This window comes from Trachemys scripta, chromosome 17, assembly GCF_013100865.1.
Source record: "Trachemys scripta elegans isolate TJP31775 chromosome 17, CAS_Tse_1.0, whole genome shotgun sequence".
Lineage (NCBI taxonomy): Eukaryota > Metazoa > Chordata > Testudines > Emydidae > Trachemys > Trachemys scripta.
In genome coordinates, this window is record NC_048314.1 from 20,854,956 (window position 1) to 20,868,118 (window position 13,163).

At 37.5% G+C, this 13,163-nt stretch overlaps 1 protein-coding gene across 3 annotated transcripts in view; it reads left to right on the top strand.

Annotated features, from left to right (window-relative positions):
* The window catches only part of CAMSAP1 (calmodulin regulated spectrin associated protein 1), a 43,780-nt gene extending 31,520 nt beyond the window's left edge, over positions 1–12,260 (top strand). For all 3 annotated transcript variants that reach the window (XM_034793628.1, XM_034793630.1, XM_034793629.1), the window contains 8 exons: positions 1,040–1,124; positions 1,531–3,967; positions 6,900–7,036; positions 7,147–7,355; positions 7,435–7,537; positions 7,874–7,989; positions 8,821–8,939; positions 10,115–12,260. In XM_034793628.1, the coding sequence (XP_034649519.1) occupies positions 1,040–1,124; positions 1,531–3,967; positions 6,900–7,036; positions 7,147–7,355; positions 7,435–7,537; positions 7,874–7,989; positions 8,821–8,939; positions 10,115–10,417 (3,509 nt within the window). In that variant the 3' untranslated portion in view covers positions 10,418–12,260. The remainder of the gene's footprint in view (positions 1–1,039; positions 1,125–1,530; positions 3,968–6,899; positions 7,037–7,146; positions 7,356–7,434; positions 7,538–7,873; positions 7,990–8,820; positions 8,940–10,114) is intronic.
* Positions 12,261–13,163: the final 903 nt, after the last annotated feature.

Consider the following 13,163-nt stretch of genomic DNA (forward strand, 5'->3'; position numbering starts at 1 on the left):
GGTCAGGGCCGGCTCTACTGTTTTTGCTGCCCCAAGCAGCGTGCCGAATTGCCGCGGGGATGGCGGGGGCAGGCCGTGTGCTGTTAGGGTGACACACGCGTTTCCGCGGCGGCAATTCGGCGGCAGCTTCTGTCTTCAGCCGGAAGATAGAAGCCCCCAAATTGCCGCCGCGGGCAACTGAACATAGAAGCTGCCGCCGAATTGCCACCGCCGCGGAAACGCGTGTGCCGCCCTAACGGCACACAGACTGCCCCTGCGGCGGCAATTCGGCACACTGCTTGGGGGCAGAAACACATGGACTGCCGCCTCTTGCAGATTGCTGCCCCAAGCACCTGCTTGGAATGCTGGTGCCTGGAGCCGGCCCTGATTGTGGTTAAAGATTGCTTCAGAATTTAATACTGACAATATAAATTTCTTGATATCTTAAAAATCCCTTTAATGTCTTCAGGAAAGATATTGTAAGAGTGCAAAGTATTATCAGTATCATTTGTTTCAAAAGTGAGTGTGCTCCTGAATTAAATGTACAAGAAATGAACACACACAATTTGAGTTTCTGGGCACAAAAAGAAAGCAGCAGCTTATCAGAGGTGTGGAGAACTTTGAGAAAAGGGTTAGGAAATAAGATAGTCAATAAGAACAAATTTACTCAAAGTTCCAATGTGTTTTGCATGTCTGTGTATTGAGGATTATTTTAAAAATTGGCTTTATGAAAGGATCCTATTCAAGTTTAGTATTTAGAATTAAAGCAAATGCTAAATTACTTGTTTAATAATCTTTGACATTAAAGATTTCTTTATACCTATATTGTCTACAGCATCCTAAAACACATACATTTGTTGGAGGTTAGCTTTTACTTTTCATATCTATTTTAAATATTGAATTTGCCTTTATTTCTTTTTTCCTGCTTTAGTATACTAAGGTTTCCCTGTTTTATGCTGCCATCTCTTGGTGATGTAGTTTATTGTATTTAATGTTTTAAAATGATAATATAAAAACACCATTTCCAAAGCTTTCACTAAACATTTAAAAAATATTATAGGTCATCGACATCGTTCTAATTCTTTGACACGAGTTGATGGGCAGCCACGAGGTTCAGTTCTTGCATGGCCAGAGAAAAAACCCAGGTAATTGCTCTGTTTGATGTAAGAATTTTCTTTGTTCAGAAGGGAGGGTTAGATTATATGGCAAGTTGACTGCAGTAGTCTGAATTGTTTGAAGCCAGGCATATTTAGGATATTTTACTTTATTTAAACACACTGGCCTACATGTTCAGAGGTGATTTGGGTGCCTCGATCTTTGAGTGACAATTTGAGATGCCTTAAAGGGATGTGATTTTTTTTTTCAGAAAGTGGCAAACACTGCCCAGCCTCTCAAGGTCAAGGCATCTCAAATTGCCACCTGGTATCACTAGTCACTCTTGATATAGGCCACTCTTCTCAAAATAGAGCACAGATTTGTATATGTTGTTGTCACTGCAGATTTTTTACTTTCGCATCAATAGATTCTTTTTAATGGCTCTGTCTCTTCTAGGCCTCTGTCTCAGCCAACACCGTTTGCTCTTCATCATGCCACAAGTAGCGATGTGGACCCTGGATCTGGTGATAGCATTAGCCTGGCTAGATCAATCAGTAAAGACAGCCTAGCTTCAAATATTGTCAATCTAACTCCAAAACACCAGTCTCATCCTTCATCAATTAAAACGAATGGAAAAAGCTTACTGAACAATGTTGAAATTGAGGATGAAGATGAAGAACTTATTGCAATAATCAGATCTGATGAAATACCAGACCGGGGTGACCTCGAACTGAAGAGTGTATCATCCAGGGCACCTAGCCTAGTTGCAACCGCATGGTCTTCAAAAACACAAAGTGAGGCCATAGAAAGCAAACCAGATAGTTTTTACTTAGAACCTTTAATGCCTGCAGTCCTAAAACCAGCAAAGGAAAAACAAATGATCAATAAAGAGGATGAGTGTGGCGAGGGGAAACAAAGGGGCTTCATAACAAAAAGGCTAAATGAGGGGCACCTCCCTATGGTCCGTAAAAAAGCAAATAGCAGTCATGGTGATCATGATATCAATAGGACTTTTACTCCAATTTCTAGTTCTGATTTCACGGCAGTTGCAGGTCCCTGTACTGCAGATTCATTGACACTCTCCGAGGCAGGATTAGAAACTCCTAGTCCATTAGCTAGTAGCAGTTTAGATCCTTCATCTCAGGAGCAATCCACTGGAGGATTCTTCCTTCATACTGCCAAAGTTGATGAAGATGTAACAAGCAAAGTCAATGTCAGCTATGTGAAAAATACTAACCCACATGTTCCCAGTACCACATGGACTATGATGAGACAAGATTCTGATTCAGATCTCGATGCAGAGGTGGCTGAACAAGATTTGGTGGTGGTAGATGACCATCCAGTAGTCACTAAATACATAGGTGAAGAGGAATCAGCAAAGTTACAAGAGGATATGAAGGTAAAGGAACACGAAGATAAGGATGATGCCAGTGGACGTTCAAGTCCATGTCTGAGTACAATTTCTCAAGTTAGCAGTGTGTCCATGACTAGTGGGAGTGTCAGAATGACTAACTTTGCAGAACGGAAGCTCCAAAGACTTAATAGCTATGAAACAAAGTCCAGTACAAGTAGTTCCCAAAAGACCACACCAGATGGGTCAGAGAGCTGCCCAGCACCATTAACGACTTGGAAACAAAAGCGAGAGCAAAGCCCCACCAGACAAAATAAAGATAATGTCAATCTTTTGGCTTCTGAACTGGTGCAGCTCCACATGCAGTTGGAGGAGAAGCGAAGAGCAATAGAAGCTCAAAAGAAAAAAATGGAGGCTTTGTCTGCTAGGCAGCGACTAAAGCTGGGTAAGGCAGCTTTTTTGCATGTTGTTAAAAAAGGGAAAGCTGTTGATGTTCCACAACCGCTTAAACCAGAACACTTAGCAAAAGAATACTCTCGGAACAGTGGTGAAGATTTAGATGAAGTTTCTTTGAGTTCAAAGTCTGAGGAATTTCTGGTAAGAGAGGAAGAGAGAGAAGAAATGCTTTATGATTCACAAGAAGTAACAAAAGTGAAAATGCAAGAAAACATAGCTTTTGTTGAGCTACACAAACCAAAAGAATCTGCTGCTATGCATGAAATAGAAAAAAGCAAGATTATTTCTGCTGCTCTTCTAGAAGATAATGGGACTGAAGTGGTGGATATCAATGAATGTGATCTTTCCATTGAAAAACTAAATGAAACAATCAGTACACTTCAGCAGGCAATATTAAAGATTTCTCACCAGCAAGAACTTCTTATGAAATCTCCAACGGTACCATCACCAAGTACAAGAAATAACTCACAGGACCAAAAGGTAAAACCATCAATTCATTTTGTTGAACCCCTCTCTCCAACTGGAATGAGCAATCTTCGTAAACCACCTCGACTTGGTCAAGGGCGGAGTCCTCGCTCTGGAAAACCAGTTGAACTGAAAGTTGCTAAAGACAGACATCAAAACTCCACACGTATTAAAACCCCAACACAAAGTGTAGAAACCTTACCACATTTAAGACCATTTCCATCTAATAATCCATTCAGGACACCAACAGAAACTAGTTTTGAAAATAGTCCAGATCACGGAAGTGGCTCTCAAGATAAGTTTTTCTTTGATAGCTATAGACGCCATGATGAGAGTAATCAACGGGCATGTGTTCTTTCTACTTCCAAAGATGCAAATATTATCTCTGAAATGAGCAAAGATGTGAATAGCAGCTTAAAAGAGGGATTAAATTCTTCCGATGGCTCAGGAAAAGAAAACGTCCCAGTGGATGAACCACTAAGAAGCAAGGTTAATCTCATAGAAGTAGACCTGTCTGACTTAAAAGCCCCGGATGAAGAAGGAGAAATTGAAAGCCAGGATAGCTCTACAGACATAATTAATGAAGGTGATCAGAAGTCTGGGCTAGGGTTTTTCTTCAAGGTAAGTACAGGAAGTTTTCCGTTTCATATATATGAAGCATCATTAGACATTTGTTTAATGTTAGAATCTAGTGTGTATGTTTATTCCTCAAACTCCTTTGGCCCAACTCACCACAGTGTGGATGCACTTTAATGATAAAACTTGAATCTGAAAAGAATTCTTTGTAGAGGAGAGTTCTTTAAACTCATGGGTGAAATCCTGGCCTAATTGAAGTCAATGGCAAAGCTCCTATTGATTTCAATGGCGCCAGGATTTCACCCCATACGTTTTTACTAATATGTTCAAAGGGATTTATTCTTTGTATTCAGAAGATAAATGCAATGGGAAGAATACTTTCATAAAATGTATATGTAATACAAGCAATGTAACTTACTGTTGCTCATTTACCATCTTGCTCCCAAAAGTTGGGATAGGGGAAAAAAAAGATTGGCTGGAATACACATTTCACTTTCACTTTGTAGTCATTAGATGGTTTTTCATCATGTGCTATATGAAGCTGGATATAATTTCAGCAATCTGTTAACGTCATGACTAGATTCCATGCCACTGGAGGCATATGAAACCACCATTTACTTCTGGTGATTCAGTTTCCAGACATCATCTGATACTCTTCAATCTATATAACTTGAGCCATGGTGGTAGAAATAATGGAAACAATAATTAAATATTTTAAAAGCCTGTTAAAGGTCTATACCTTCCATATGCATAAACTACATTCTGTTATTTTAAGGTTTGTTGTGGGATACATGAAACTGAGATGAATAATTAAAAATAACTGTTTTTGTTAATTTAAACATCCTGTCAAACAAATAATTGGGTTCCCCATGAGATGATTTAAGACTAATCTGTCACCACCATTTTGTCTTGCATCCTGTGAATTCTAAGAAGCATCTTCAAGGTTGCAGAAATACTTCATCTGCAATTTTTGAATTGTTTGACTCTCTATTTGGTGTTCTGAGATAACTGTAGCTTGAAATGTTTACCCGACACCAGGAAGTTGCAAACATACAAAAGATGGATGTGGTGGTTGGTAGTTCCTGGCAGATATAAACGCATGCATTGGTGAAAAATTTGTGTGACATATGTCCAGCTGCTGGAAAATGAGAATTTTGATATCATCTGACAAACTTCTTGTATCTACCTCCTATTTCCAGTGAGTTGAGGAGGAGAGGGAGCTCTACATCTTTTTCTTGCTTTCTTCCTTGCCCAGGCTGCTGGAAGGAGATGGAAGGTTTCTTTCCTCCATCCACTGGCTGATATTAAGAAAACTTTTTTCTTTATTGGTCTCTTCCATCCTACATTTTCTGGAGGCTTTTTTTTTTTTTTTCTTCAAATGTGTGCCTTTTTGAAAACATAAATTCTGTCTTTTGTGTATTGAAATAGTTTCTCTGCTGCTCATCTGTTGAGCTGGACAGGGTATAGAATTATTTGCATAACTGGCCGTAAAAATTTCAGCAAAGCATTTTTGATCAGAATTAGCCTATTCATCAAAATTAAAGCATTTGGCAGGACCATGTCAGTTTTGACAAAATTTTGACAGAACCGTACCTCCAAGCCAGGTTTCAAAACCTGCCTGGTTTCCTGTTAGCTTACCTGCCCAACACGTCAGCAGCCTGGCTGGATTTTCAGGCTCCCAGCTCCCTGGCAGCCTTAAATTCTATTCTCCTGGCTCAGCAGCTGCCTAAGCTCCCAGGGCTTCCATGACTTTAGGGCATCCCACCACATGGGCTGCCTCAGAGTTGGGGCTGCCAGGGTCCCCAACACTCAGTAGAGGTATGCAGAGAATGGTAATTTTGTTACATGGAGAATTTAGAAATTTCCAGGTTTTTCTCCAGATCGTTGCAAAACCATAGCTTGAAATCCTATGCTAAAAGGAATTACTGTTTTCCAGCCAGCTCTAATTATCTGTATTGTGGTACTGCATAGGAGCCTAGGTCCTGGGCCAGGGGCCCGTTGTGTAAGGCACCGTACAAACATATAACAAAAAGATGGTTTTTGCTCCAAGGATATTAAATCTAAGTAATGTATACCTCTACCTCGTTATAACACTGTCCTCAGGAGCCAAAAAATCTTACTGAGTTATAGATGAAACCGCGTTATATCGAACTTGCTTTGATCCTCCGGAGTGCGCAGCCCCGCCCACCTGGAGCACTGCTTTACCACGTTTATATCCGAATTCGTGTTATATCGGGTCACATTATATCGGGGTAGAGGTGTACTAACAGGCCATCTTTGTTTCATCACTGGCTCTAGAATGTGTAAGGGGAAGTTGTTAGAGCTGAAGTATATTAATGCTATGATATTTATAGAAGCACTACATATTTTTCAAATGTAATATTCTTTGCAGCTGTTAAAATTTAAAGAAGCTACTAGGATATTGTGTGTGCTTGCGTTTCTGTATAGTATTAATTATAGTGAGTATCACAAGCATGGCAACTTCACAAAGTCTTTTAAATTCTAGTTAAATTAGTTTGAAAGAGAAGCTGTTTACACTTCAGTGAATTTGACCTTTGCCTTGGTATAGTATAGTTTGGTAGTAATTCACTCCAGTAAATACATTTGTAGAATAGAATTACTGATACAGGATATGCTGGCCAGTGTGAGAATTACACTGCACAATGTAGTTTGCAATTTGATATATTCCTGCATTATGTTTGTTTGATGATGAAATTATAGAGGACTATGATTGAGGCTGATTCTTCCCCTTGGATCTGCATGAACACTAGATGTGTATTTTCACGAGTTTTTCTTGTGCAAAAATGTTGAAAACTACTTATGTAGTGCACAACTCCTTAACTACTTATGTTGTGAAGAATAGAAATGAGCTTTTTGAAGTTTTCACTTTGACCTCAAGTATTTGTTGATGTCCAGTTTAATCTCTCTTCTCCTACCTCCAAAGCTCTGTATCTTATGTGGAATTTCAATTCTGCAGGATGAACAGAAAGCAGAAGATGAACTAGCAAAAAAGCGCGCAGCATTCCTTTTAAAACAGCAGCGAAAAGCTGAAGAGGCTCGGATCCGAAAACAGCAGCTTGAGGCAGAAGTTGAACAAAAAAGAGACGAAGCCCGGTAAATGTAACATTTACACTGTAGTATGGAAAGGAATAATTTTACAACCTATCCTTTTCCTCGAGAAAATGGGAAGTTACTAGATTCTGAAAACCATGTTTGCTTTTCAGTCGCAAAGCTGAAGAGGACCGAATACGTAAAGAGGAAGAGAAGGCCCGAAGAGAACTCATCAAACAAGAATACTTGAGGAAAAAACAGCAGCAAATTTTGGAAGAGCAAGGCCTTGGAAAACCCAAATCAAAACCCAAGAAACCTAGGCCCAAATCTGTCCATCGAGAAGAATCATACAGTGATTCAGGAACAAAGTGTTCTTCCACACGTAAGTATTTTTCATTCCCACTTGAGTCTGCAATCTGTTTTAGCAAAATCATATTTCATGCCGTCTTTCTTTCCTATAGCTGATAATCTGAGTAGTGCTCAGTCTGGTTCCAGCCTGTCTTTGGCCTCAGCAGCAACTACTGAACCTGAAAGCATACACTCTGGTGGCACGCCTTCCCAACGGTAAAGACAATTAAAAATAAATCTTATATTATGAAATAGGACTGTGATTAAATGTTGATGATATAATGAACAATTCTTTATAAAATAAATTAAGTTATTAATAGGCATAAAATGGCATATGGATGGGGTTCTTCATCTGTTCTATTTGGATCTATAATACACATTACCTTGTATTCATCTTTTAAAAATAGGGATGATAGAAACTGGCTGTCTTTTGGGAGGGACAGTTATGCTGGAGAAGAATTGCTTTTCTCATTAAGAGAAAATGTCTGGTGAATGTGAAATAATTTATTTAACAAAAAACTCAAACTGGTGATCCCTGCTTTGTTCCAACAGAGTAGAGTCAATGGAATCCTTACCAATATTGAGTAGGAATCCAAGCAGAAACACAGAGAGAGATTGGGAAAATGCGTCAACAGCATCTTCAATTGCTTCAGTGGCAGAGTACACAGGTAAATGCTTCCATTTTAGGGTAATCATTTCAAACTAACAAGTATTAAATAATGCCAAACAAATAAATGTTATGGTGTGATGAGTTCCTGTTTTTGGAAGCTCAGGTGTGTCAGAATGCTTGAAAGTTTCAACAGTGCCAGTGATCTAATTTAAATAGTGAATATTAGATATAGAAAATGCTTCAGATGTGTTTAATTTTAAATGTATTACTTTTTGCTATAATCAGTGCAAAATCCTTCAATATTTGGAGTTGCTGCAATAGGTAGGTAAAGTCAACATTGTTGTGATAAGTTTGGGAGAAATTTTTTGCTAATTTGTTCCATAAACACAATGCTTATAGTTTTGATGGCTACTTGTGAGCTTCCTAGTTGTTAGCTGCTGAGCCAGAATGTTAGTTGCCTGATGTAGTTGCTGAGGGAGTGGGAAAAGGATTTAAAGTAGAAAATGGTTACTTGGAAAGAGCGGGTTCCCCACGAGCCTAAAATTCCCACTAGAACTTTGCCAGCTTCTAGTACAGATTCAGGTACATATGTAGGAATGAAGATTTATGCAATGGAAAGAATCCATGCATGACTGTGTTGAGCCCTTCAGTACATACAGAACAAACTTTTATTTAAAGTCACTTTTCACTTAGATTTTTTTAAAATCCCTGATGCTTCCTTAATGAAGTGATATTTTGCATCATAAAAATGTAAGCCGTTGTTCCCATCAATTTGAAACTGCGGCTCTTAGCTTTACATATTTATTTAATAGAATTAAAATTTAAGAACTGTTATTAAATTTACCTAGTTATAATATTTAGTTAATAACTTGTTTCGTATCTTTCTTAGGTCCAAAATTATTTAAAGAACCCAGCAGCAAGTCAAACAAACCAATTATTCACAACGCTATATCTCATTGCTGTCTTGCTGGAAAAGTGAATGAACCACATAAGAATTCAATATTAGAGGCAAGTAGTTATTTATTAAAACTGCAGTCTTATGAATGCACCTGCAGTAAACTATCACCTGTAATGCTTATTTCATAATTTTGTTAATAGCATGTTATCTTGAATGCTCTTCCCATAACATGCCTATGAAGTCAAGCATGTTGTTTTAAATACACAGCAGACTGATGTTTTTCCTTCCTCCCTTCCCCAAATCTGCATTTGGAAGAATTTTCTGCATGCTCCTATTTAAACTATTAGAAAAGTTGAAAATTAAGTTCAGTTTTATTTGTTAAAATGTGGATGCTTCCATTGGCAACACGTGTGTTGTGAGTAAAACATACTCCTTTCCTTGGAGATGGTCAGAGATGCAAAGTTAGGCAGAAGAAGATTTTAAAGAAAGAAAAATGAACTTTAGTGTTTAAATACTACCCCCCAATTTAGAGCCAGACTAATTTAAAGGGGTTAAAGAAAAACCCACATATTCATTCAAAAGAAAAATGTATGCACCCTTATACTGTGAAATTCTTCCTGTGATATTGAATTGCAAAGCAAGATATTATAATGGAGACAGTGCAAGAACAGGAAACAAACCAGTGTTTTCTGAATTATTACTCTTCCTCCAAGGCTCTTTACAGTAAAATAATTCAGACAATATTCTGAGATCTTTAATTTCTTCAGTGTTCCTGTTTTGGTTTGCATCATCACTTTCTTTGTCCTCCCCTTCTGAAAAAAATTCTTATTACACAGAAGTTTATTCTAAACTTAATGTTGTCAAATTTAAAAATAAAATAAACAGGAGCATAGTGAAAATTGTTGACAAGAAAGAGTGTTGTCCTGTCCCCAATCTGATGAGGTTTTTGCATCCCATTGTTTTTAGCTTGGAGAGTCCTCTTTTAATAGTTGAGTTCTTTCGGTGTCATGAGTTCTCCTTGTCTCCAATATTACATTATATTGTTACGTGGCAGTTCAGCATCTCCTGTGCTCTGTATTAGTGTTATATCTGGAAAACCCAACTTCCAGTGTCAGAGGTCATGGCGGGGGAAACAGCAGAAAACATTATTTTAAATGTTTAACTTTTCAAGAATTCCAAATTAAGCAACTTTTAGTCTTCATACCTTTAATTTACTGAGTACGCAGTCTAGTTTGATAGTCTTCTTTATGAACAGTCCTAAGCATTTTTCTTTTTTAAAATATAGGAACTAGAGAAGTGTGATGCCAACCACTACATTATTTTGTTCCGTGATGCTGGCTGCCAGTTTAGAGCACTTTACTGCTACTACCCTGACACTGAAGAAATCTACAAGCTGACTGGAACAGGGCCAAAGAGCATCAACAAGAAAATGATTGACAAACTTTATAAATATAGCTCAGACAGAAAACAGTTTAACGTAATTCCAGCCAAAACCATGTCTGTCAGCGTGGATGCTCTTACTATTCATAACTATTTGTGGCAAGCCAAGCGACCTGCAGTGCCAAAGAAGACTCAGACTCGTAAATGACACTGAATTTTTGGGGAGAAGATTGCTGAATGGGATTACATTGAAAGAAGAAACGGTTATCATTTTCCTCCAGTTGGGTATGAAATGGGCAGAACCATAAATATTTTTAAGAGGCTTCTAAACAAAAAACATGGATGCAAGTAAATAAGAATGAAGGAACAATGCCAGTGTTTTTTATGAATGATAAATCTGCTGTTACGCCCAATGCTAACTACTGAGGCTTTCAAATGAGAGACTGCATGTAGCAAGATCTTTAATCAGTGGATTTCCTTTTACTTGAAGCTCTTTGTCGGTACAAATTGGAAATAATTTAGTTTGTTTTTCTCTCCACCTCATTTCCTCTTTTTCCCCCATCACTCTTAAAGTTGGCAAGCTCTGAACTTCGAACAGATCTTGGGCGGGGGTGAGTTTTTTGGGTTTTTTGTTTTTTAATGTTCTTTAGGGAAAATCATCCTGTGAGAATTTTTTTTTTGAGGGACTGTATAATAGATCAGATTGTTGTACTGTATCTCCTGCCAACGTTAAGTTCAGTGCTCAGATTTCTGAAAAAGTCCCAGCCCATGCTGCTCAGAACAAAGTTTACGTACAGTATCTGTTCACTAGAAGCACTGAAAGATTGCAAAGTCTGTCTTTTTTAAAAATAACGTTTGCAAATTTAAAGATGACTATTTCTGGAACACAATCATGAAGAAGCATACAGGTGCTAATAGCTGGAATATGCCTGACTGAAACTTGAGGCAAGCTGAGTGGAGCACAGTTATCATTATTTCAGTTTCAGGTAGTGTCCTAAAGATTTGTTTGCTTTAATAAAGACAGATTCTGGTAGATGTAGAACATTTCCACTGAGCACGTTACTCCTGTATGATGGTGCACTTAAAGATCACAAATTTTAATGTTTTTATTATGTCATGAAATGTAATTCTACTTTCTTTGTCCTGTCTTTATTCTGAATGAGCAGCATGCTCTAAAATGAAGAGTGTGTACATTTTTTTTTAATTTGGGGTGATATATTAATATATATTGGTTTGTTTTCTCATTTAAAAGCAATTTTTGAACAGAAATTTGCATTTGTTTCAAAAGCCCAAATAAGTCAAATGGCTTTGATTTCTTTTCATGTTGAAATATTAAATCTTGAGTTATGACCTTAAAAATCTTTGTGGTGTTCAGCAGATCAAATTTTTGTTTTGGGGGCAACAGGGCATATTTGCAGTTTTATTTGTTAAATCTCTCATTTCCCTTTTATATCCATGCTTTAAAGCAACTAGAGTGCTGTAACTACAACATAACTTATCCATTAGCATGTTCCTACTACATCATACTTTGACACTACTACCTGAGGATTTTGTAGGTTTATAACTTTGGTTTGCACATGTTTACTTTTATTCGAGGCGTTACTTGAATATATGTCTTTTAGTGCAGAGGGCACTATTTGAATCCTAGATACAAAACTGAAGCTCTAAAATACAATACAGTGTAATTATTAAATAAACTTTACAAATAATGGGAGTTATAAACTGAGTCGTGTACATAAGGGGGAAAATAGGGTACGTGATAAATGCTAGTTAGAGCAAAGTGACGCTCTTCCATTGCAGTCTTCTCAATTCTCCCCCACCAATACTTTTTAAATAGGCTGCTGCAACTTTGTAAATTTTGTTAGATAGCTGGTTGCGTGTAAATAACTAAAGGCTTTATGATTTCTAAAGTGCTAAGTATTAAACACTATTATGAGTGTAATTTTTCTGTTACCATGCTTTTCATGCTTGTGCTTTATTTCTCACTGTTTGATATTATATACCATATTTATTTTATGAAGCACTGAAATTTAATAAAATGCATTAACTGATTTCCTTTTTTATTTCATGTGTACGTTTTGTTGCAACATCCTGTCAAAGAACTAATCAGAAGCTTTAAAGATGTGCTATTCTATGTTTACATATAGATGAAGATTCTTATAAAGCAGAAGTTGCTATAGTTATTGGCATAGTATCATCCTCTTGACCTTTTCCTAAACAATAACATTTGGCCAAAATCATATAGGGGCTTCCAGCAAAGCATAGAACAGTTTTTTTTTTTTTTAAAATTCATACTCGTATGTTTCATTCAAAGCACTTTGTAAATTAGTTTAAGTATTTTATCACCAGTTTACATATAGAAAAACTAAGACACAGATGCTGAAGTTACACAGTGAGTCAGTGACAAAGCTAGAAATGAAATCCCAGGTCTCCTGTCTGAGTCTTGTCCCCTGTCTACTGGACCTTGTTGCTTCCCCAAGTCATTTAGTTTCTTTTAGCATCGTACAGAATTTCAAAAGCACTAACATTTTCCCAAACTGGGTATCAGTGTTAATCTGAGATTATTTTGAGGCACCAGTTATGGCTCCATAGGTAAGGTTGAATTCACCCTCTGTTTTGTGTAAAGCATCTCTCCCCTTCCCCCACCCCCCCCAAACCACAGCCCTTATTCTTTGGGCATAGAATGAATTTTCTGAGACTGTACAGTAAATCCATTAGTTTAGGAGTTAAAATTAATTTTAAAATGGGTCCTTTCAGAAATTTAGCATTCATTGTCCCACTTTTTTGTTCCTCATTATCTTAACAGAATAACGCAAACTCCTGTTCATTGAAGAAATTCTTTTTAGGTTTAATGACAATTTTCCCCATTCTTGTTCATACCTCAAAGTTTCTTCTTCAGCAGAGATGGAAAAATAATCTTCAGAGAATTCTGTGAAGAACTGCCCTCCTTCAGA